The 19,988-nt window shown below is 53.9% G+C and overlaps 1 protein-coding gene across 1 annotated transcript in view; it reads left to right on the top strand.

Annotated features, from left to right (window-relative positions):
• Positions 1-8,126: 8,126 nt before the first annotated feature.
• The window catches only part of CPNE2 (copine 2), a gene marked incomplete at its 3' end in the record, with an annotated part of 29,572 nt that continues 17,710 nt past the window's right edge, over positions 8,127-19,988 (top strand). Inside the window, exons 1-9 of the mRNA XM_084256855.1 lie at positions 8,127-8,336; positions 10,442-10,621; positions 12,479-12,553; positions 14,235-14,306; positions 15,440-15,523; positions 15,783-15,872; positions 16,640-16,738; positions 17,248-17,334; positions 18,709-18,768. Of these exons, the coding sequence (XP_084112981.1) occupies positions 8,157-8,336; positions 10,442-10,621; positions 12,479-12,553; positions 14,235-14,306; positions 15,440-15,523; positions 15,783-15,872; positions 16,640-16,738; positions 17,248-17,334; positions 18,709-18,768 (927 nt within the window). The 5' untranslated portion in view covers positions 8,127-8,156. The remainder of the gene's footprint in view (positions 8,337-10,441; positions 10,622-12,478; positions 12,554-14,234; positions 14,307-15,439; positions 15,524-15,782; positions 15,873-16,639; positions 16,739-17,247; positions 17,335-18,708; positions 18,769-19,988) is intronic.

The following is a 19,988-nucleotide window of genomic DNA, read 5'->3' as shown; positions in this document are numbered from 1 at the left end:
AACGTAAGGTGTTGGCAGGGCCGTGCCCTCTCTGTGGTTTTAGGGGAGGGTGCTTCCTTGCCTTTTCCGCTTCCCAGCACCTGCAGGCATTCCTTGGCTTGCCGCCGTCTCCATAGCCGCCTGTGGCTGAGCTCCCTGCCCTCCCTCAACCGGTCCTAAGGCTGCCAGTCACGCTGGGTCAGCAGTGGCACTCCCCTACTCCTGTATGACCTCATCTTAACGAATTACATCTACAAATGCCCCACTTCCAAACAAGATCATCTTCTGAGATACTAGGATTAGGACTTCAACATATCTTTTGTGCGGGTCACAATTCCCCTTCTAATAGACAGGTTACAGAACCTCTCTTTGCCTCAGCTCCCTGATCTATAAGATGGGGTGATGATAATAGGGCCCTCTCCTGACGCTGCTGCTCAACCCCTCCCTCCAATTAAGCCACAACAAGCTTTCTGAGTCATGCCCTGGTGCCCCCCCAACCCCCCTGCAAGGGTTCTCTGTGCTGGGAAAGATTGTGGGGAGGCCTAAATGGAATGATGCAAACCCCTGGGCAGGATTGGGCACACAGGAAGCAGTCAGGGCTGTTATTTCCAGCTCAGGGAGGACTTCCTGGCGCTGAGGCCAGGAGCTAAGAGCAGAGCGTGATACCCTTGGCCAGAAGGACCAGCCCAGTGGGACTTGATCCCCTGGGTTGTGGGCATCTTGTTTGGGCGCTAAGGCCCAGAGAGGCCTCTCCCCACTCTCTGGATGAGAAGGCGTAGGAGGGGTATCTCTCCAATGAGGCAGGGCATGTGAAATCCATCTGGGCAAGGGACCATTAGCAAAGGGGAGAACCCCCTCTGCAGAGGGACTTGAGAGAGGGTGTCCAGTCACCATAGGAACCCATGAGGGATTCAGGCCCTGGATGAGCCAGGTGACTTTTTTGGGCTCTATCAGCCGGAGATTCTGGGTGGGATTCTGGAAGCCCAGAGCAGCTTAGGAAAGGTTAAGGAGCATATACAGACTCCCCAAGGCTGGAAGGAGCCCCAGCCCTTGAGAGACAGGGAAAGTGAGGCAAAGGAACTTGTAAAGTCAATGCAGAGTGGGAGCCCATCCCTATTCTTCCTATGGTAGCCTTTCTGCAGGGGGGAGGGGCATGGACACCTCAGGGTAGGGTCCAATGACTGCACCCCAGTCTCTTAGGTTACCCTACAGCCACCTTGGAATGCAGCCAGGCTGGAAAGACTTTGGTCTTTTCCATGGTCACTATCACCATGCCCACCACCACCTGTTAGCTTGGTCCACCCTTGGAGCCTGGCCAGACCCACTCTGAGGTCCCCAAATACTTTCTACATCCTGGGAGATGAGAGGGCTGAGCATCACCCACTGTGCAGGTGAAGAAGCCTGGAGGAGAGGAGGTGGCAGACAGGGGACTAACCCAGTGCTCGCACTTCCAGAGGGGGCTGAGTGGAGCACTCTCTGCTGTTGGGCCAACCCCTGGATGGTAGCCTGAGGAGACCACAGGCCAAGCCCTCTGAGCAAGCCAAGCCCAGCTACACCAGGGCCTGGGGATCCCAAGGAGGGCCCTTCGTAAGGGACAGAGCCTGGTGATTAGTGGGGCTGCAGAGACTACCCTCCCTCCCAGTGTGGTCTGGGAGAAGAAGCCGGGGGACTCGGGGGCATCAGGACCGACCCCTGCACAGCCTCCTGGCTGCTGACCGCATCTATATTTATCCCCATAATGGCCCTACTGCCTGTCGGGAGTGCGCTGTCTTCGGAGCACAGCAGCCGGTGCCTTAACTAATGTGCTGAAGTGATTTGTGTTGGAGAGCCTCCTACCTTGACTGGTGCGCCAGCCTCCTCTCTGGGGCCAGCATGCCGCCTGGCAGGAGCCAGTGCAGCCACAGGCTTGCAGGGAGGGCCCCTGGGAGCACGAGCAGCCCTGTGCTGAGAGAACCAGGGCGAAGACATGTGGGGCGGTGGCCGGCTTGTGCCTGGAAGATCAACTTTAAAGTCTTTCTACTCAGGTTCCAAGAACTTGTGACCCCAAAAACCCAGAGCCCTCAAATTCTGGAATTCCATGAATCTAGTCACAGGCTTCTAGAATCCCAAGATGCTTCTGTTCCTTTTCCCTTCATCTTGTCACCTTCCTCCCTTCCAGGAACATATATCACATTCCCAACCTGTGCCTCTGTGCTGGCAACATCAGAAATGAGAGTAGGCGCTGGTCCCGTCTTTAAGCTCAAGTGAGGATGACATTTCCTAAAAGCTGGTGGGCACAGAGTGGTCACCTAAAAGTCAGTTCCCATCAAGGCCTGGGCACTCAGGAGGGACTCTGCAGAGAGTCTCTGCACTGTGTTGTTAACATTATTACCAGCATTTAACATCCAAAACAGTAGCAGTCACCTCCTGGTCCAGCTCAGTGGCTGTTCACAAACTGTTGACATCAGTGTCTGCAGCACACAGACCTTCAAGGAAGGGACGTGTGACCGTCACAAAGCCCCCTGATGCCCCATTCCCAGCACTAGCACCTGCCCAACAGCACTAGACCCCCAACAGCATAAATTTATTTGTCTGTGTTTAGCTTCATCACAACGAAATCACACAGAACAGCGACCTCCTGCCTTTGGGCCTCCACTGCCCAGCGTTTTCGAGACACATCCTATTGGTGCCCTAGCCCTGCCTTCGTGCTCATGGCAGTGTAGTCCATCACGGGGGCTTCACCATTTATTTATCCCTTCTCTTTTTTTTTTTTTAATTTTTTTTTATAGAGGCATGTTATTTATTTGTTTGTTTGTTTGTTTGTTTGTTTTGTTTACACATGCACTGGGTACAGTCAGAAGCGCGGGAGGGTGAGAGAATTCACCAGAGCCAGAGCAGGGAGCAGAACAGGCAGACTGACGAAATACACTGCTGAGGGGAGCAGCGAGCGGCAGGAGAGGTCTGCGCGCCATGTGGGACCCTCCTCCGGTGGCCGGGGAGCAGCCGGGGATCGAACCGCTGCGCCGCAGAGGTCGCCGGCAGCTGCGCAACCCAGCGCTCAACCGCTGCGCCACCGGGGAGGCCCTATTTATCCCTTCTCTTGAGGATAGACATGGGACGGTTCCGCCTGGGGCTATCACAAGTTTATGAGTAGCACTGCTGTGAGTGTCCCAGATGTAGCTTTGGGTGAACATACGTGCATGTTTCCATTGTCGCTGGGTCCTCATGGGAGATGCATTTATTTAGCTTCTGTGGACACTGTCAACCAGTTCTCCAAAGTAGCTGTGCCAGTTTACACTCCCACTATCAACGTGTGAAAGTTCAGTTGTTCCCCATCCTTGCCAACTCTTAGTGTTGTCCATCATTTTTATTTTGGGCATGGAGGAGGGTTTGTGGGGGTGCATAGTGACAGTTACTGCATTTGGTTTTACTGAGCTGAGTTTAAAGAATGAAAGCAACACGAAGAAGAGGGAATAGCATTCCAGGCAGATAGAACAGCATTTGCAAAATTATGGAAGCATGAGAACGTATGACTGGAACTCTGTATGGTGGACAGCAGAGCTGGAGCCAGAGTGTGGAGGCTGTATCAGGGAGTAGGGCGTTGGCCTGAGAATGGCATGGAGCTCCTGAGAAGCTTTTATCTCATTTGGAGCCAGCACCTACTGTGTATCAGGCATTTTGTAGTTTCTGTTTGATGGACAAGAAAGCTACCGTGAGGGCCTCCTTGGTGGTGCAAGGGGTTAAGTCTCAGCACTATGAAGCAATCCATAGCCACTGCAGCAGCAGCATGAGTTTGATCCCTGTCTTGGGGACCTCTCCTGTCTTGCTCGATGCTCCCCTCAGCAGCGTATTTCAGTAATCTGCCTGTTCTGCTCCCACTCTGTCTCTGGTGAATCGTCTCACCCTCCACACCTCAGACCCACACCCCAGCTCTTGTATGCATAAATAAATAAATCTTTAGGGCCTCCCCGGTGGCGCAGCGGTTGAGCACTGGATTGCGAAGCTGCCCGCAGCCTCTGCGGTGCCGGTTCGATCCCCGGCTGCTCCCGGGCCACTGGAGGAGGGTCCCACATGGCGCGCAGACCTCTCCTGCCACCCGCTGCTCCCCTCAGCAGTGTACTTCGGTCCTTCTGCCTGCTCTGCTCCCCTGCTCTGGTGAATTCTCTCACCCTCCCCCGCTTCTGACTGTACCCAGTGCATGTATAAACAAAATGAGCAAACAAATAAATAAAATAAAATAAAAACATGCCTCTATAAAAAAAAAATTAATAAATAAATCTTTAAAAAAAAAAAAAAAAGAAAGAAAGTACCTCGAGACTCAGAAAGACTAAATGACAAGCCCAGAGTCACGTTGGCAGAGCCTCTGGAAGGCAAATCCTTGCAAACCTCAGTTTGTGTGTCTGAAGAATGGAGGCGGTGATAACACGTCACTCAAGTATATCATGAAGTTCCAGAAGTTAAAGTCCACAGTGCCCTGGGCACAGGGTCTGGGGCAGCCTTTATGATTGCTCTCATTTTATTGTTTCTCCATCAGCACGGCCACCCTACCTTCGCCCTTCTCTTCCAGTTGACAGGGCTGGGGGGTCTCTCCTAGTTCCTGTAATGAGAGGATTAACCCAGAACTCCAGCTCCAGCATCCTGTTTTCCTCCCCCATGGCGTGTCTCCTAGGAGCTCAAAGAGCCCAGAGAGAGAAGTTGTAGAAAGGGGACTGAACCCAGAATCTGGACTCCCTAGGGTGGCGTGGGGGCAGGTGGAGCTGTGTTGGATGGTTGATTTTATGTGTTCACTTGGCTGACTCTGGTGACCTGTTTGATTAACACCAGTCTGATGTTGCTGTGTATGTATCTTTTAGATATGATTAGTCAATAGACTTTTATTAAAGCAGATTATCCTCCATTATGTGGGCGGGCCTCATCTAACCAATTGACGGCCTTACAAGCAAAGACTAAGGTTTCTCCAAGGAGAAACCCTTCAACTTCAAGAGAAGAAGCCTGTTTAGTTGCCAGCCAGCCAGGCTGTGCTCCCTGCAGGCTCAAGACTGAAGGGTGACGTGTCTTAAGAGTGATGGGGGGCTGAGGAGGGGCCAGAGAACCCTGAGGGGCTGGAGCCTCTGTGTCTTATTTATTGCTGTAGCTCAGGGTGCTTGAGACATGTTTGCTGAATGAGCGGATGAATGAGTGGCAGTTCCCAAGCCCTGACTTCTCTTTGCCTCAGTTACTTCATCTGTAACATGGACTGCTCATTTTATAGCCCCACCTTCCGGCCCCTTCCTGGGGGATCTGTGGGGGTCCATCTGGACCAGGAGGCAGAACCGTCTGTGATCAAGCTCTGGCTGCCCGTTCCCCCTCTCCAGCCTGAAACCTCAAATTACCTGTGGGGCGGGTGCCTGCCAGGGAGCATTTCCATCTTGCCCAGATGCGCATGGCAGGCCCATCCCTCCTCTAATGACACCTTGCCCGCCTGCCCTCTTGCTGGAGTAGGAGGGGAGGGGGCCGGTGCAGTGCAAGCTGTGGTTACTTTTTCCGTTGCGTCAGGCCTCAGGGTCCTGCCCTCTGCCGGGCTGGCACAAGGGGCCCACTCTGACCCCCGGCTGTCTCAACTCCAGAATCATGTGCTCCCCATTTCGGGCATCTAGAAGCTTCCAGCCAGAGGGTGAGTTGGGGCTGGGGGTGCCTGACCCTACCCGGGAGAGAAGTGTCCCTTCCCCGCCCACCATCACTCACTTAGCCAGGGCCTTCCAGCTGGTCCAGGCAGGGTTGCAGTGGGCTTCGAGGAGCCATACCCTCGCGAGTGACCTGGCCCTCCTGGCCACACCCTCAGCCAGGCCGGAGCCAGAGAGCAGTGGGCGGGAGGCTGGTGCGGTAACCGAGGCCACTCTTGCTGGTGGCTTGGACGGGGGGAGGGCAGGGAGTGGGGAGCAGTAGCCACAGTGTGTTCACATGGGTGCCAGCCTTTGCCTTTGCTGGTCTGGCAGATGCGTGTGCGTGTGCACGTGACCATGCACATGTGTACGTGCATGAGGAAGTGTAGGGACCTGCGTGTGTGTACCTGGCACCTCTCAGTGAACACAGCTGTGTCTGACTTGGCAGGGGGTGGGATTTGACTCAGGTGTCATGAAGGGAGGCAGTGAGGTGGGTGAGCTGGAAGCCACGCCATCAGTAAGGGTAAGAGATGCAGGGGTGTGGACAGGGTGACCCCAGAGGACCTGGTGACCTCAGGTGCTCTAGGACCCGTCCTTGGTACTTGTTACAATCACACTAGAGTCCCTGGCTCTCCCAGTCTGGGCCCTCTTAGTCTCAGGCTCCCTTTGGTCTGAGATCCCTTTGGTCTAGATCCCACGTGCCAACACGCCCAGCAGTCACCCCTGGCAAGAAGGCCCTGGGAGTCTAGAGACCCCGCTCACACCTTACTTCTGCCATTTCCCAGCCTTGTGACCTCAGGCAGGTGACTTCAGCACTCTAGGCCTCAGTTTCCTCACCTGTAAATTGGGGATGACTACCCTAACTCCGGGGGGTGTAAACATTAACAGGTGTTCTCTCAGCCACAGGACAAGGTGTCCATTTTGGACATATCTATCCTCACCCTCCTGGCTGGGTCGAGGGTGTGCTCACCCATCCCCACTTGGCCTGGCCACCCAGCCACACACAGTGAGAGTGAATGCAGCTCCTCGAAGGGAAACTAATTCTTACAGACAGGAATAATCCTGCAGGCAAATTGCAGTGCTGTCCTGCCGCTCTGGGAGGGTGTGATTAAAATGAGATTCTAGGGGCAGCCGCTGGGAGGGAGGGGGCTGAGGACTGGCTTGGTCACTGTCCAGATGATCTCCCTGCCAGGCATGCTGGGGGGGACATTATGTCCAGAAGGGAGGGAGGACCAGCCCCACACTCCTCCTGCAGACCCAGGCCTCTGGCCTCCCAGTGAAAAGTTGATGCTCAGGATGCGTGCTGTGGCTGGGGTCGGAGGGCGGGGGAGCAGGCCCAGCATGCCCACTGTCCCTGGGCCCTTCCTGCGTGGATGAGAGCAGCCTCCTCCATGGCCTCCCTGCTGCCTCTCTTTAGCCTGACAACCCCTTCTCCCCATGGGGGCTGGAGTAAGCTTTTAAAACATAAATCAGATTATGCCACCTATCTACTTAAAACCCTCCAAGACTTCCATCACTCTTAGAATTAAAAAAAAAACAAACCTCTATCAGAAACTCCAGTGCCCAGGGGACCTGGCTGCCCTCCCCACATTCTCAGCCAGGCAGGACCTTGGGGTCTCTGAGTTCTGAACTTGGACAATCTCCTACTGCAGATCCCCAGCCCTGGCACGGTTCTCGGGACCCAGAGCTCCCCTTTGCCCCTGGAGATGAGTTTCTTCACACTTGCTCCAAATAAATGCCTTGAGTAGGAGGAAAAACACAACTGCTGGGAGTAAGCAAATGCCAGTAATTAGCCTTGACAGTGTATGGCCCAGTGCTTGGAATCTTGAGCAGTCGTGTACAAGTGGAGTGGCAAATTCTACATTGAGGATGAGGACCAACTCAGGCAGGATCTGAGCAGTGTGGGGGTTGTCTGATCATTGATTTATACACTCATCCTTTTTTTTTTTTAATTCAACAAATATGTATTGAGTGTCTCCTGTGTACCAGTCACAGTGCTGAGGCTGGGGATGCAGGATGAACAAGATAGACAGTAAATAAAATCAAGTTTTGGTAACGTCACCAGAAGTGAGCCTCCTAGCAGCCAAAGCAATGAAGAAAACCGGAGCAATGACCAGCTCCGTCCTACCTACAAGATGCCAGCGTTTTAATTGCTCAGGAGAAGGCAAGGTTTTCCTGGCAAAGCAGAAGTCTGGGATGCCCGTGCCCACTGTGACTTGTTGCTGGTATGACAGGGGCAGCATGAGTGCATCTCACAGGTAAAGATACACAAACGCTGAGAATAATATCAAAGACAAACTAAACACATCAAACTAAACACAACTGCCAGACACTTGTTTTTCCTGCATTTCCTGTGTTTGCCTGGCCCAAGTCTTTTGCCCAGGTTATTCTCCCCTCCCCCTACAAAAACACAATTTTCCTTTCATCTCTCTACCTACCTCCTATCTTGAAGTAGTAACACCTCCCTGGGGTGGAACAGCATGTATCTGTCCATTCTCTGACCCCCCTCTTGTCCCCCTAGACTGCCAGGAGTTGCTGCCACCGCTGCCGACCCCCATGGCCTACATACCGGGTGGGGGCGCCCCTGCAACAGGGGCCACCCCCATGGGCTCCCAGTATTGCGTGTGCAAGGTGGAACTGTCTGTGAGTGGTCAGAACCTACTGGACCGGGACGTCACCTCCAAATCTGACCCCTTCTGTGTCCTCTTTACAGAAAATGATGGCAGGTGGATCGAGGTGAGGCCCTGCAATGTGCAATGGGGGGGGGGTGGCTAGGTTGTGGGGGAGGGGCCCTCACTGGATCCCTGGGCTTCCAGGTCAGGTCCTTGGAGGTAGCTGGAGTGTAGGCCCAGCATTACTTAGAAAATTGCTGCTCTTAAAATTAAATTGTATTTAAAATATTGCTTAATGTCATATTTCTGTTTATTATTATAACTATAGCAGTTTTCTATTTGAAATATAGTTGTATATTTATTTTGTGCCAGAATATTGTATTTTATTTTTTATTATATTTAAACGACAGTATTTCAGATTATAATATACAACATATATAGATATGGATATAGATATATATAGCTAAAACCTTAGAGTTTTACAAAATGCTTGCTTTCACCTTTTAAGTAAATTCCCCCACTTATTCCTAAAAGAACATGATCAGTGAGGAGCAGACAGAGAAATGGGGCACCCAGGCTTTGGGCACGGAGTCCCCGCTCTGTCACTCCCTGCTGTGTGACCTTGGGCAAGTGGCTGTCCCTCTCTGAGCCTGTCTCCTCATCTGTGAAATGAGGGTTTTTTACTTCCTGCCTATCTCAAGAGCCCCAGAGCTGTTAATGCTGGTGGTGCCACTGCCAAGAACTTTTGAACTGGAGGACTCTGATCGGAGGACTCAAAAGAGAGGCAGCTTGAAGAGGAATATTGAGCAATCCAAATCATTCAGACTTTCGGCTTTCAAAAATTGCCATGTTTCCCATTCCAAAAGGAGCCTATATTCTTGTCATATATTTAGAAAATCTAGATAGACCTAAAAAAGAAAATCAAAATGGTTGGGAACCTGCCTGTCGGGAAGAATCGCTGCTAACAGTTTGGCATCCAGTCTTCCAGATAGTTTGACACGCATGTACATCTTCCGAAATATGTGACTATTTTTCAGTTATTTAACTGGGCCACAGTGGGCCTCCCACTGGCCAGTCTGTGGTTCACAGTGTCCACAGATCTTGGCTCCTCCTGCTGAGGAAGCCGTGCTGAGATTACCGACCCGTTTCACAGAAGGCAGGCGTTGGTCAGGCACCCAGTGTCCGGGTGCAGCCAGTAGGAGGTGGGCAGTGGGTCAGCCCCGGACTCCTGTCGGGAGTCCCAGGCCAGAGGCCGGCATGTCTGGAACCCACCAGTCCCCCCTTCTAGGTCTCCCTAGGGAGACCTCAAGGAAGGACATCCTGCCCCACTGCCTCCCGCCCTCTCAGGGCACTCCCCCAGAATCCCCCTATCTCTTTCCCACCCAGGCCAGCCACCCTGGCTAAAAATATTCCCAGGCCAAGACCTCTTCCTCCCTTGCTGCTCCAGCCCTTGGAAATAAACTGGGTGGGAGGAAAAGTCAACAGAGCCCAGGCCCCAAAATAGACTGTCACCCAGACTCTGCGGTTGGGGCCTCAGAGTCAAGAGGCCAGGAGGCAGGCTCTGTCCCAGCCCCACCTCCGACCCACAGCACAAGCCCCGTCCTTCCCCAGGCCTGGAGTCCTCAGTAGGTGGGGGGCTTGGCTGCACGGTTCCCGGTGTTGACACTGCAGGTCTCCATCAAGGTACCAGCACCTGCCCCTCAGGAGGGTGGGGAGCCCTGACCCCACCTCCCCCTAAATACCCCTCATTCTTTGTTTCTTCTTTCATCCTCCACGTAAAGTGCAGTTTGAAAAAAGGCTTCTCCCAAAATAAAAAGGATAAAACCGTAAGCAGTCAAATTCCGTCTTTTTACGAAAGTGGAAACTGAACCCCAGTTGGAAAAAGGGACTTGACTTGTGTCACTTATATAGGCAGGGACAGGGCCTACACTCTTGCCCTGGCACTTGGATGTAGCGCCAGGGCCAAAGGTTAAGAGTGTAGGTGCTAGAGTCAAGTCTGGGTCGGACTCTGAATTTTGGCCCTGCCACACCTGCTGTTCATCCCTGGGTCCGTCACTCAACCTCTCTGTGCTTCAAGGTCCTGATCTGTGAGCTGGAATAATGATTGCTCCAGCCGCCCAGGTAACTGGCCACGAGTGCCTAGGACAGAGAGGTGTTCATGGAGTCAGCAGCAGCCTGGGAAGAATAGAACCAGCCCCTGACTACCTCCCTTTTCCCTGACCCTGCCAGTACGACAGGACAGAAACTGCAGTCAACAACCTCAACCCCGCATTCTCCAAGAAGTTCATCCTCGACTATCACTTTGAGGAGGTGCAGAAGCTCAAGTTCGCCCTGTTCGACCAGGACAAGTCCAGCACGCAGCTGGAAGAGCATGATTTCCTGGGCCAGTTCTCCTGCAGCCTGGGCACGGTGAGTGGGGCCCCTCCAGGTGGGCAGTGGTAAGGTGGTCCCCCAGATGTTCCTCCAGCTCCCCAGGACTGGGCAGCCCCTTGGAGAGTCTGTCCTATCGCCTGCTTTCCCTGATCCTGTTTTCCTGACTGACTCCCGAGGTGGCATCACAAACGTAGATTGCCTTGGGACCCAGCGGGCACGAAAAGGAAAAGCAGCCTGGTGGATTTGAGGTCAGGCTGAAGAAATCCCATCAGAAGATGTAGTGCCAGCCTCTGCTGCCACACAGGAACGGGGGCCCATGTGGCCAGAGCTCCTGGTTATTAGAAGTAATAGGCTATGGTCTTGACTTCCTGGAGTAGGAGTCTCCAACCAGCAACCAAGACACCTGTCGTAGCCCCCCTTGTGGCCGGCACTGTGTGATCTTGAGCAACTTCCTTCCTCTGGGGCACACTTCCCACCAGCTCTGTTCTTATGGAGGTTGGGAGGGGCCAGGCTGGGAACCCCTATCACAAGTTCCAATCATCTTTTATGGCTTTGTACCCTTGTACAAAGTCTACCCCTTTCTGGGCCTCAGTTTCCCCATGTTTCACTTGGAGATAAGAATGACTGTTTTACTCAGCCTGAAAGTATGGTGAGGGAGTGTGACAGAAAATGCTCTGAGGGGTCCTGGCGGAGGCTGAAAGGCCCTGGACTGTCTTGGAGAGGAAATTCAGTGACCAAAGCAAGGGACCAACAGGGCCGGCACCCTCCAGAGTAACTGAGGACAGGGCTCAAGGATGAGTGGGCCGGGAACCTACCGGACCTGCCACCAGCCAAGCCCAACCACCCCCAGCCTGGAGGCAGGGGCAGGGCAGGGCAGGAAGTGATGTGTTGTGGGCCTGGGGAGGGCTGTGGTCGAGGCAGAACTGACCTAATACCAATGACTAGCAACAAAGCCTCTGCCAAGCCACAGCCCCACCTTTTTTTTTTTTTTTTTTAAGATTTGTTTGTTTATACATACACCAGCTGAGGTGTAGGTCAGAGGTGCAGGAGGGTGAGAGGATTCATCAGAGACACAGTGGGGGGCAGAACAGGCAGATCTCTGAAATACACTGTTGAGGGGAACAGGGGTGAGTTAGGAGAGAGGTCTGCTGCGCCATGTGGGTCACCTCCCTGGCCAGGAATCGAACTCATGCTGCTGCTGCAGTTGCTACAGATTGCTTCATAGTGTTGAGACTTAACCCCTTGCACCACCAGGGAGGCCCTTTTCCTGATCTCCTGGCTTCCACTATCACCCCCTAGGCTGAACCCTGCACACCAGAGGACAGAATGGGTGGATCTGGGGACACAGACAAGCACAGGGAATAAGAATTGGCTCCTATGGGCACACTGGGGTTTTCTCCAAGAAACTACGAACCTGGTGGCCCAGGAAGGGTGTGGGGAGGGTGTAGCAATGCCAGCCAGACGAAGGATGGCCCTCCATGTGCTCCCTCTTTCATTTCTATGCTGTGAGGAAGTGAGTATCTCCCCCATTCAGGCCATGAGAAATACATAGGCGTGTCAGGGTTTGACTCTCACCACCCGGGCTGCAGCCCCAGGAGGGAGAGGTCTGTGGATGCTTTCCGAGAGGCCATCAGGGGGCCCACCTTCCTGTAGTTGTCCCCAGATGCAACAGTCCTTCCCTAGAGTCAGACTGCAGGCATTCCTTCAGCTGTAGAACCTCAGGCAAATGTCTTAACCTCTCTGCGCTCCTCAATAGCTCAGTAAGGTCAGTAATGGCTGCTGCCTGCCTCCCACAGCGACTCAGTGCAGGGCCCAGAGCTGTGAGTGTTGACTATGGAAGATTTTTCCTCCCTGCCACCTCCACTGAACACCCCTCTCCCCTCTCCCCACCAGATTGTCTCCAGCAAGAAGATCACTCGGCCTCTGCTGCTGATGAATGACAAGCCTGCTGGAAAGGGCTTGATTACGGTACCAGCCAGCTCCCTGCTCTCTGCACCCTCCTCTGGCTCTGCCCTCCCCCATCAATGGGCCGCTTCCCTGGCAGATAATCACCAGCTTTGTTTGGAGTAAAAAGGCCCAACTTACAACTTAGCAACAGGTCTCTTAGCAACGGGCTCCTGGCTCCACATATGATGCATTGGGGGCTTCCAAGCAGGGGAGGGAGGAGGAGGGAGCTGCCAGAGGCTGCAGTGGAGCCTCCCCAGGCAGGAGTGCTCCTTGCTCCCACTCATCCCTGGAGGCACCCCCAGCACCTCTCCCCACACTGGCCCCTGCCTGTCATCTCTTGAGGTGTTTCAGGAGCTCCTTGCCTATTGGAATTTTGCTTGTGGCTGCAGCGCAAGCAATTCCTGCCACGGGCAGTGAATATCGGGGTGCAAGGAGCTCCTTCCTGAGTCCACAGACTCCCAGAGACAGGGAAGTCCCACTGTATAGAAGAGGCAATTGAAACTCAGAAGTGCCCTGGGTGATTTAGCTAGTGAGATTCTCCCCTGATTGTCCCCTGTCAGGCCTGTGTGATGCCCGGGGAACTGGAGCAAGGAGACTCATGGCCTCCTTCATAGGATGTTCATATGATGTCCTGCTCCAGAGCCTCCCCTGGCTTCCCACTGCCTGTGGAGCCTGGCAGCCCCCTTCGTGGCCCGGGCTCCTGGTCAACTGAATTCTCAGCCAACCTCAGCCCTTATCCCCTGGAATATCCTGGAATGTCCCTCCAAGCCCCTCTTGCCTCTAGGAGTTCTGAATATCTGAGTGCCTTTATAGCTTAGCGCCCCCCACCTAGAGCCAACCCAGATGGACCCCTCCAGCACCGGCTGCCATTCCCTGGTGCCTCCCCGCTTCCACTCTAGGCCTCCAGCCCTCCTCTGTGAAGCGGGAGCAATGACAGGACCCACCCTACCGGTTGCTGAGCAGGTCTGAGCTGGAGGAGAGGAAGGGAGGATGGGCATCCAGTCTGGCCTCTGCCAGTCTGGCACTGCGGGTCAGCTAGCTTGTGCTAGGTGAGGCCCTCCCAGAGGTGGGGAGGGAGGGAAAGGAAACCAAGAGAGGGCCCAGCCCACTTCTGTTGCTGTGGGCTGAGAGCATTGCCCCTCACTCTGTGGGGCAGGAGAGCAAGAGAGGCCCCAAGAGGGCAGATGGCAGCCTCAAGGTCACCCACTGGGCTGGGGCCAGAGGCCCTGACTGATGGAGGACAGATGGCCAGTGGGAGCTCATGAGACAGCACAGGGAGCTCCAGTGGCTCCTCCCTCTGCCCTGGGCCTTAGCTTCCCTAGCTGCAAGGTGCAGTAGCTGAAGTGCCCAGCACCTTAGTTTCCAAGTGGCTGTACTCTGGAGCTTCAGGGTGGGCCTGGCAAGCTGCTCCCTAGCTCAAAGCCTCTTCCCAGGGCTCAAGACCACACCCTATGCCTGGGACTGCTTCGTCTTCCCCCACTACCCTGTGACCCCCTCTCTAGAGCCACATAGGGTCACTTCCTGATTCCTCAGGGGGACAAGAGACTTGTCCAAGGTCACCTGGCATGACCTCTCCCCACCGTTCCCCCCTCCTAGCCCTGGCGAATTGACTCCTGGGGCCCCCTGTGGCCACCCTGCCTGGCACGCAACTGGGGGGAGTGTGAGGAGCAGGTCCTGACCCCACATCCCTCTGGCCTTCCAGATTGCCGCCCAGGAGCTGTCAGATAACCGCGTCATCACGCTGAGCCTGGCAGGCAGGAAGCTGGACAAGAAGGTGAGGTGGCCAAGGTGGGGGTGCTCCGTAGGAACAGAGCCCTCCTCAGCCCCAGGTCTGACCCTGGGCATCTGAACTCCACCTTCATCACCTGTCCCCCTGCAGGGGAAAAGCCCATAATGCAGGGCACCCCAAGTAGGGCCTCTTTACCACTGAGGGATAGGTTTCTCATCACTTAGAGGTGTTCAAGACCTGACTGGAAACCTATTCGCTGACACTCCCCTGTCACTTAGTATAAATGTGAGTGCCCTCATAATAACTCTACGGGGGCCCCGCCTGATGTGTCCAAGCCCCCTGACTCCCTGATGTCTCCCCCTCCCACTCCCCTCATTCATTCTACTCCAGCTGAATCAGCTTCCTTGTTGTCTCTGGAGTACATCAGGGACCCTCCTGCCTCAGGACCTTTGCACTTGCTGTTCCTTCTTCCTCGGATGTTCTTTTTTCTGAATATTCTCTGACGGCCTGCTCGGCTCTGTCAAACTTCTGCTATGTCACTTCCTCAGCAAGGCCTTTCCCTGAAATTGCCCTGGTCCCTGATTTCCCACCCCTCCTGCTGTGCTTGCCTCCCTAACTCTAATTACCATCAGCACATGTTATTTACCTATTTATTTATTGTATTTTCTGTCTTCTTCACTTGAATAGTTTATTTAACGTGAATTTTTTTTTAATTTAAATAAATGGCATTAAAAGGACATCCTATCCCATCTGTAACATTCTGAGATAGTTTTGGCTTCTCAGATTCCCTTAAAATTAAAATCTGCAAAATTCCCCTAAATTAAAATCACATCCCACTGGGTGTCTTCCTCTATGCTGGGAAGAATCGTCCTCTGGAAGTCCTGCCCTGTCTAAGATGCTAAGTTGTAACTCTCACGGGCTCCTCAGGGTCTTGAACACAAGGTCTGGTAACCCCAGGATGAGGTGCTTTCTCCTGGGGACCTAGTTGGTCCCGGGAGCCTTTACTGCTCTGGATCTCTTGCCAAGTCCTATAGCAGCTGAGGGGAGAGGGGGCAGCTGATTCTGTCCACAGCTCCTACCCCTGACACTGGGTTGGGGGAGACAGCAGGTTATACCCCCTTTCCACCTGAATCTGGTAGAACTGTGCCTTCCTGACCACCTCTTCCTGCTTCCTCTAGGACCTCTTTGGGAAGTCAGACCCGTTTCTGGAATTTTATAAGCCAGGACACGACGGCAAGTGGATGCTGGTCCACAGGACTGAGGTGGGTGCCTGGGGCTCCAGGGGTCTCCACGCCACCCAGCCTGTCGCTGTGGCCATGCAGTCTGCCGGACAACCCATAATGGCGCCTACGGGACTTGTTCCCTCCCTGCCACGGGACTCTCACTTCTGTCCCCAGACTTGTGGCTGTGGGTCTCTCCAGCCTGCCATTCTCCACCCTCACCCTGTCCCCCTTGGGCTAATCCAAGTCCAGCACTGCTGCCTGGGGCCTGAGCTCACCCTTCCCCCTCACCATCCTGCAGGTGATCAAGTACACGCTGGACCCTGTGTGGAAACCATTCACGGTGCCATTGGTGTCCCTGTGTGATGGGGACATGCAGAAGCCTATCCAGGTGAGGGGGCTCTGGGTGCCCTGCTCCCCACCCTTCCAGCTCCACCTGCCAGCTTGTGGCTTCCTGAGCATGCCTTGTCAAAGAAAGCTCCTTCTAATTAAGATGGAAAAGGAACTGGGGTGGGGTGGGGTGGGGTCCTGCCCCACAGGTCAGCCTGACCTGCACAGGGCCCCCATCTCAGAGGCTGATGGCTGTTGGCTGAGCTAGTGAGTACAGAAACAGCTTGGAAATGACCAGGTGACGCCTCCATAATCCAGGGGATGATTTCTAGTCTCTAGCCCTCTGTCTAGGGTTCTGGTTCTGGGTGTACTACTATCACTGTGACACTTTGGGCAAGTGCCTTCCTCTTGGGGCCTTGGTGTACCCGTCAGTAGAATGGGTATAATTCCTGCCATCTTCCTAAGGGTGTCATGGCAGCTAAGTTGGAAAACTGAGGTTTTGGCGCTCATCTCAGGGAAAATACTGGCCTAGGGAAAGCTCCAGGCCATGGCCCATGAGGCTCAAGAAAGATGAAGAGCCGAGTGATGGGGTGTGAAGAGGGAACAGCCTCCATTACTCGGGTGGGCACTTTGCCCTTTCCCCAGCAATCCCGATAGGCTTCCTGTAGGAGACAGTGCAACAGCTGCCAATATCATCCCAGGCCAACTATGCACATGCTCAGGGCAGAGGAAGTACCACCCAAAAATGAAGATGTGGGGTTTTCTCAGGAAGCTGAGATGATCTGGAGAGTACCTGTTAGGGGACAACTCTGGGGTGACCCACTCTAGGTCATGTGCTACGACTACGACAATGATGGAGGCCACGACTTCATCGGCGAGTTCCAGTCCTCTGTGTCACAGATGTGTGAGGCTCGTGATGGTGTCCCGGTAAGAAGTGTGGGTGTGTGTGACCCTCAGACCTTGTCGGGGTTGACCAAGGAACATGGGATTTCGAATCAGGCACACTAGGCCATGATACTTCTCTCTCCTTGTATGAACTTGAGCAAAACATTCACGCTCTCTGTGCTTCTGTTTGCCCATCTGTCAAATAGGGAATTAAAGTGCCTTGCACATAGTGAGCACACAGAAGCTGTCCATTTACTCCCCTGAGAAGCTGGGCAATGGAGGTAGCTCTGGGTACATAAGTGTATGTGACATGGGTGAGTTGTCTGGGGATGGGGGTGTTGCAGGAACAGACTCTTGGGCAGGTACAGTTTGGTGGTAGAAACCATTTCTGGGTGTGGATTCCAGGAAGACTTGCTGGAAGAGGCATGCTGCTCCCCTCCCCACCCCACCCCCCTCAGTCAATGCTGTAGAGGGGATTCTGAGGGTCAGGGGAGGTTCACTTCCTGTGGAAGGCAGGATTGAGTTTCTCTTTCTCCTCCCATGTTGCCCAGCTGGAGTTTGAGTGCATCAACCCCAAGAAGCAGAAGAAGAAGAAGAATTACAAAAACTCGGGCATAATTATCCTGCGTTCCTGCAAGGTGAGCCAGCAGGGGTGGGCACAGGACAGGGGCCAGGTTTGGGGTCACACGGAGACGTCTCGCCACAGAAGGAACACAGAGCACTGGGTATGGAGCCAGCAAGGCCTGGGTTCAAATCCTGGTTCTGCCCCGTCCTGACTCCATGACTTTTTTGAGCTTCACCTGTCTGGCCTCAGTTTTCCTATCTGTAGACTGGGCATGTTGAAGTGGTAAAGCACCTGTGTGGAGGTCAAGGAGGGAACAAGGTGACCTTCAGAGCCTCTCCTAGTTGGAAGGAAATGGAGGGAGTTTCTGCTTTCCTGTGCTGGTGGCTTGTCCATTGCATGTTCAGCAGCCAGGGGGCAGAGGATGTCGGGAGGGGGCACCTTCTCCTCTAGCAGTGACATCAGCAACTGACCCCTGTGGTCTAGCTGGGCCCCCAAATTCCAGAAATGCAATGGCATTTGCACCATGATGGCCAGGCTGAGGTCAGAGCTCCGGATGTCTAGTAGCCACGTAACTGCTGGAATCGGGCAGGATGTTAAGGAAGACAGCCTGGGCGGGACAGGGAGAGCCCTGGATGCAGGGCTCTCCTTCTACCAGGTGAAGATCGCAGGCCCCACTTGTCCATGTCCTGGCCCAGAGACCAGGGTCTCCACACACTCAGTGAGGTCAGCAGGCAAAGGTACCTGCCAGAGTGCAGCATGACCTTCTGTGCTGGTTTCTGAAGTTTCCGTCACTTCCCTCCCCTCTTGTGAAGTTCGACACCAACTTTACTTATTTATTACTGATAATTGTAATCAGGCCCTCCTATCCCCACTTTCTCTCCTTTTTCTTTCATTCCTCTCTCCCTCCCTGTCTTTCATTTTTTGCTTAAATACATTTATTTTGAAAGGAACCCTTATAACTCCACCGATACTAGAAAGTCAATATTCTTTCCCAAAAGACTACAAAAAGCATCAAAATGAACAGTGTTGTAGCAGTTTTGCTAATGTATAGTGGAACACCTTGAGCCAGAGACCTGTCCTCTGGCTTTGAATGTGGAGATTTGTAAGGGCTAAAGCGGGCTTAAGGACCAAAGAACAACAGTTTGAGATTGTCTCTTTTGTAATGGAGGGGGTACCCCACACAGGCCTGGGCCCCTGCCTGGTGTCACCCTGGGCTGTGCGTGCCTGAGGCCATGTGTCCCCACAATTAGGAACCTTTGCTCTGGATGCTTCATTAGGGAGACTTGGGTTTTGCTGTAATCAGAGACAGTCCATCTGCCTTTTTTAGCCTCCTTAACCCTACTGAGTTTTCAGGGCACAGAGCATTGGCCCGCAAGGATCCTGGTGGAGAGGCGGGCCAAGTGGAGGGTGCCAGTTGGGACCCACTGACTCCTCTGGTTCCTTCCAGATAAACCGGGACTACTCCTTCCTGGACTACATCCTGGGAGGCTGCCAGCTCATGTTCACCGTAAGTGCTCCCCCCACCCACCGACTTGGGCTCCCCTACAGCAGGAGGGACTTGGGATGGACTTTAGGAAGGACTTCCTCAGGGCTGTGCTGTGTTAGCTCAGAGGACAGGGCATCAGTGGGTGGGCCTGCATAGGGGCTGAGCCACAGATCAGGGCAAGAGTGCCCTTCCCCTGCATGTCACTAGCAAGACCCTTTCAGAAGGGAAAAAAAAAAGCCCAATACTTCCCCACTGGCCACATTGGACACCCCCTTCCTCCTTGCTCCCCTGGCTCCATACACCCTGGCCCTCATTATTCCCCCAGCACACCTCTCGGCTCTGCCTCAGGGCTTTCATTGGCTGTTCTCTCTGCCTAGAACACTCTTCCTTGGGGACTTTCTCACCTACCCTCCTTCAGGCCATGGCACAGCGGCCCCACCTCAGGGAGGCTCCCTGGACACATCCTGTTCTCAGGGAGTTGATCCACCCCATGGTGACTGAGTTCTAAGGTGGCCATCTCTTCTCCCAGGTTCTTGTCTTAATCCTTCCTCACTGGCTAGTCTTGCTCACCCCTCTGTGCTGTCTGCTCCCACCTGAGCTGGAAGTCCCTTGGGGTTCAGAGAGCAAGTGGAGCCCAAATCCCTGCCCATCCATCAGCTCCAAACCTGTGGGGCACCCACCCAGTGCTCTGTGTCCAGCCCTGAGCCTGGCTCCCCAGGGGCATGTATCTTGCCACCAGTGAACACCCCGTCTCTCTGGGGAGGTGGGTACTGCCCACCAGGCAGCCCTAGTTCCTGGGGCCCTTATGGTCTGAAGATGGTGTGGGATGGGGGCAAGATGTTGGAGAAAGCTTCAGTGGGGCAGCGGCATCTGAATTGAGTCTGAAAAGTGGAGAATTCAGTGGGGTAGTAAAGGTGATTTTGTTTTCAGTTGAGGAAATGGCACGACTAAAGCCCCAGAAGTGGGAGCATGAGTGTGGAGGGGAAACGAATTTGGATCTGTAGGTTGACCTTATATCACATCTGGGCAATAGGCTCTATACTTGGGCAATAAGGAGTCGTAGATGGCCTAAGAGCCAGAGGAATGATGCAGTTAGACAGTTTCTAGGTTTTGAAATGTCAAGTAGAAGGATGGGTTGGGACTGGGAGATGAGTGGGCTTTCCATGTCCCATCAGCCTCTCCCGTTGCCTGGGGTTGACATACGGAGCTGGGATCTCTGGCCACACTGCATGACCCTTTTT

Source organism: Talpa europaea (assembly GCF_964194135.1).
Source record: "Talpa europaea genome assembly, chromosome: 16".
In the NCBI taxonomy this organism is placed as follows: Eukaryota; Metazoa; Chordata; class Mammalia; order Eulipotyphla; family Talpidae; genus Talpa; species Talpa europaea.
Note: the sequence above shows the minus strand (reverse complement) of the source record. Positions and strands in the feature narration are given on the sequence as shown.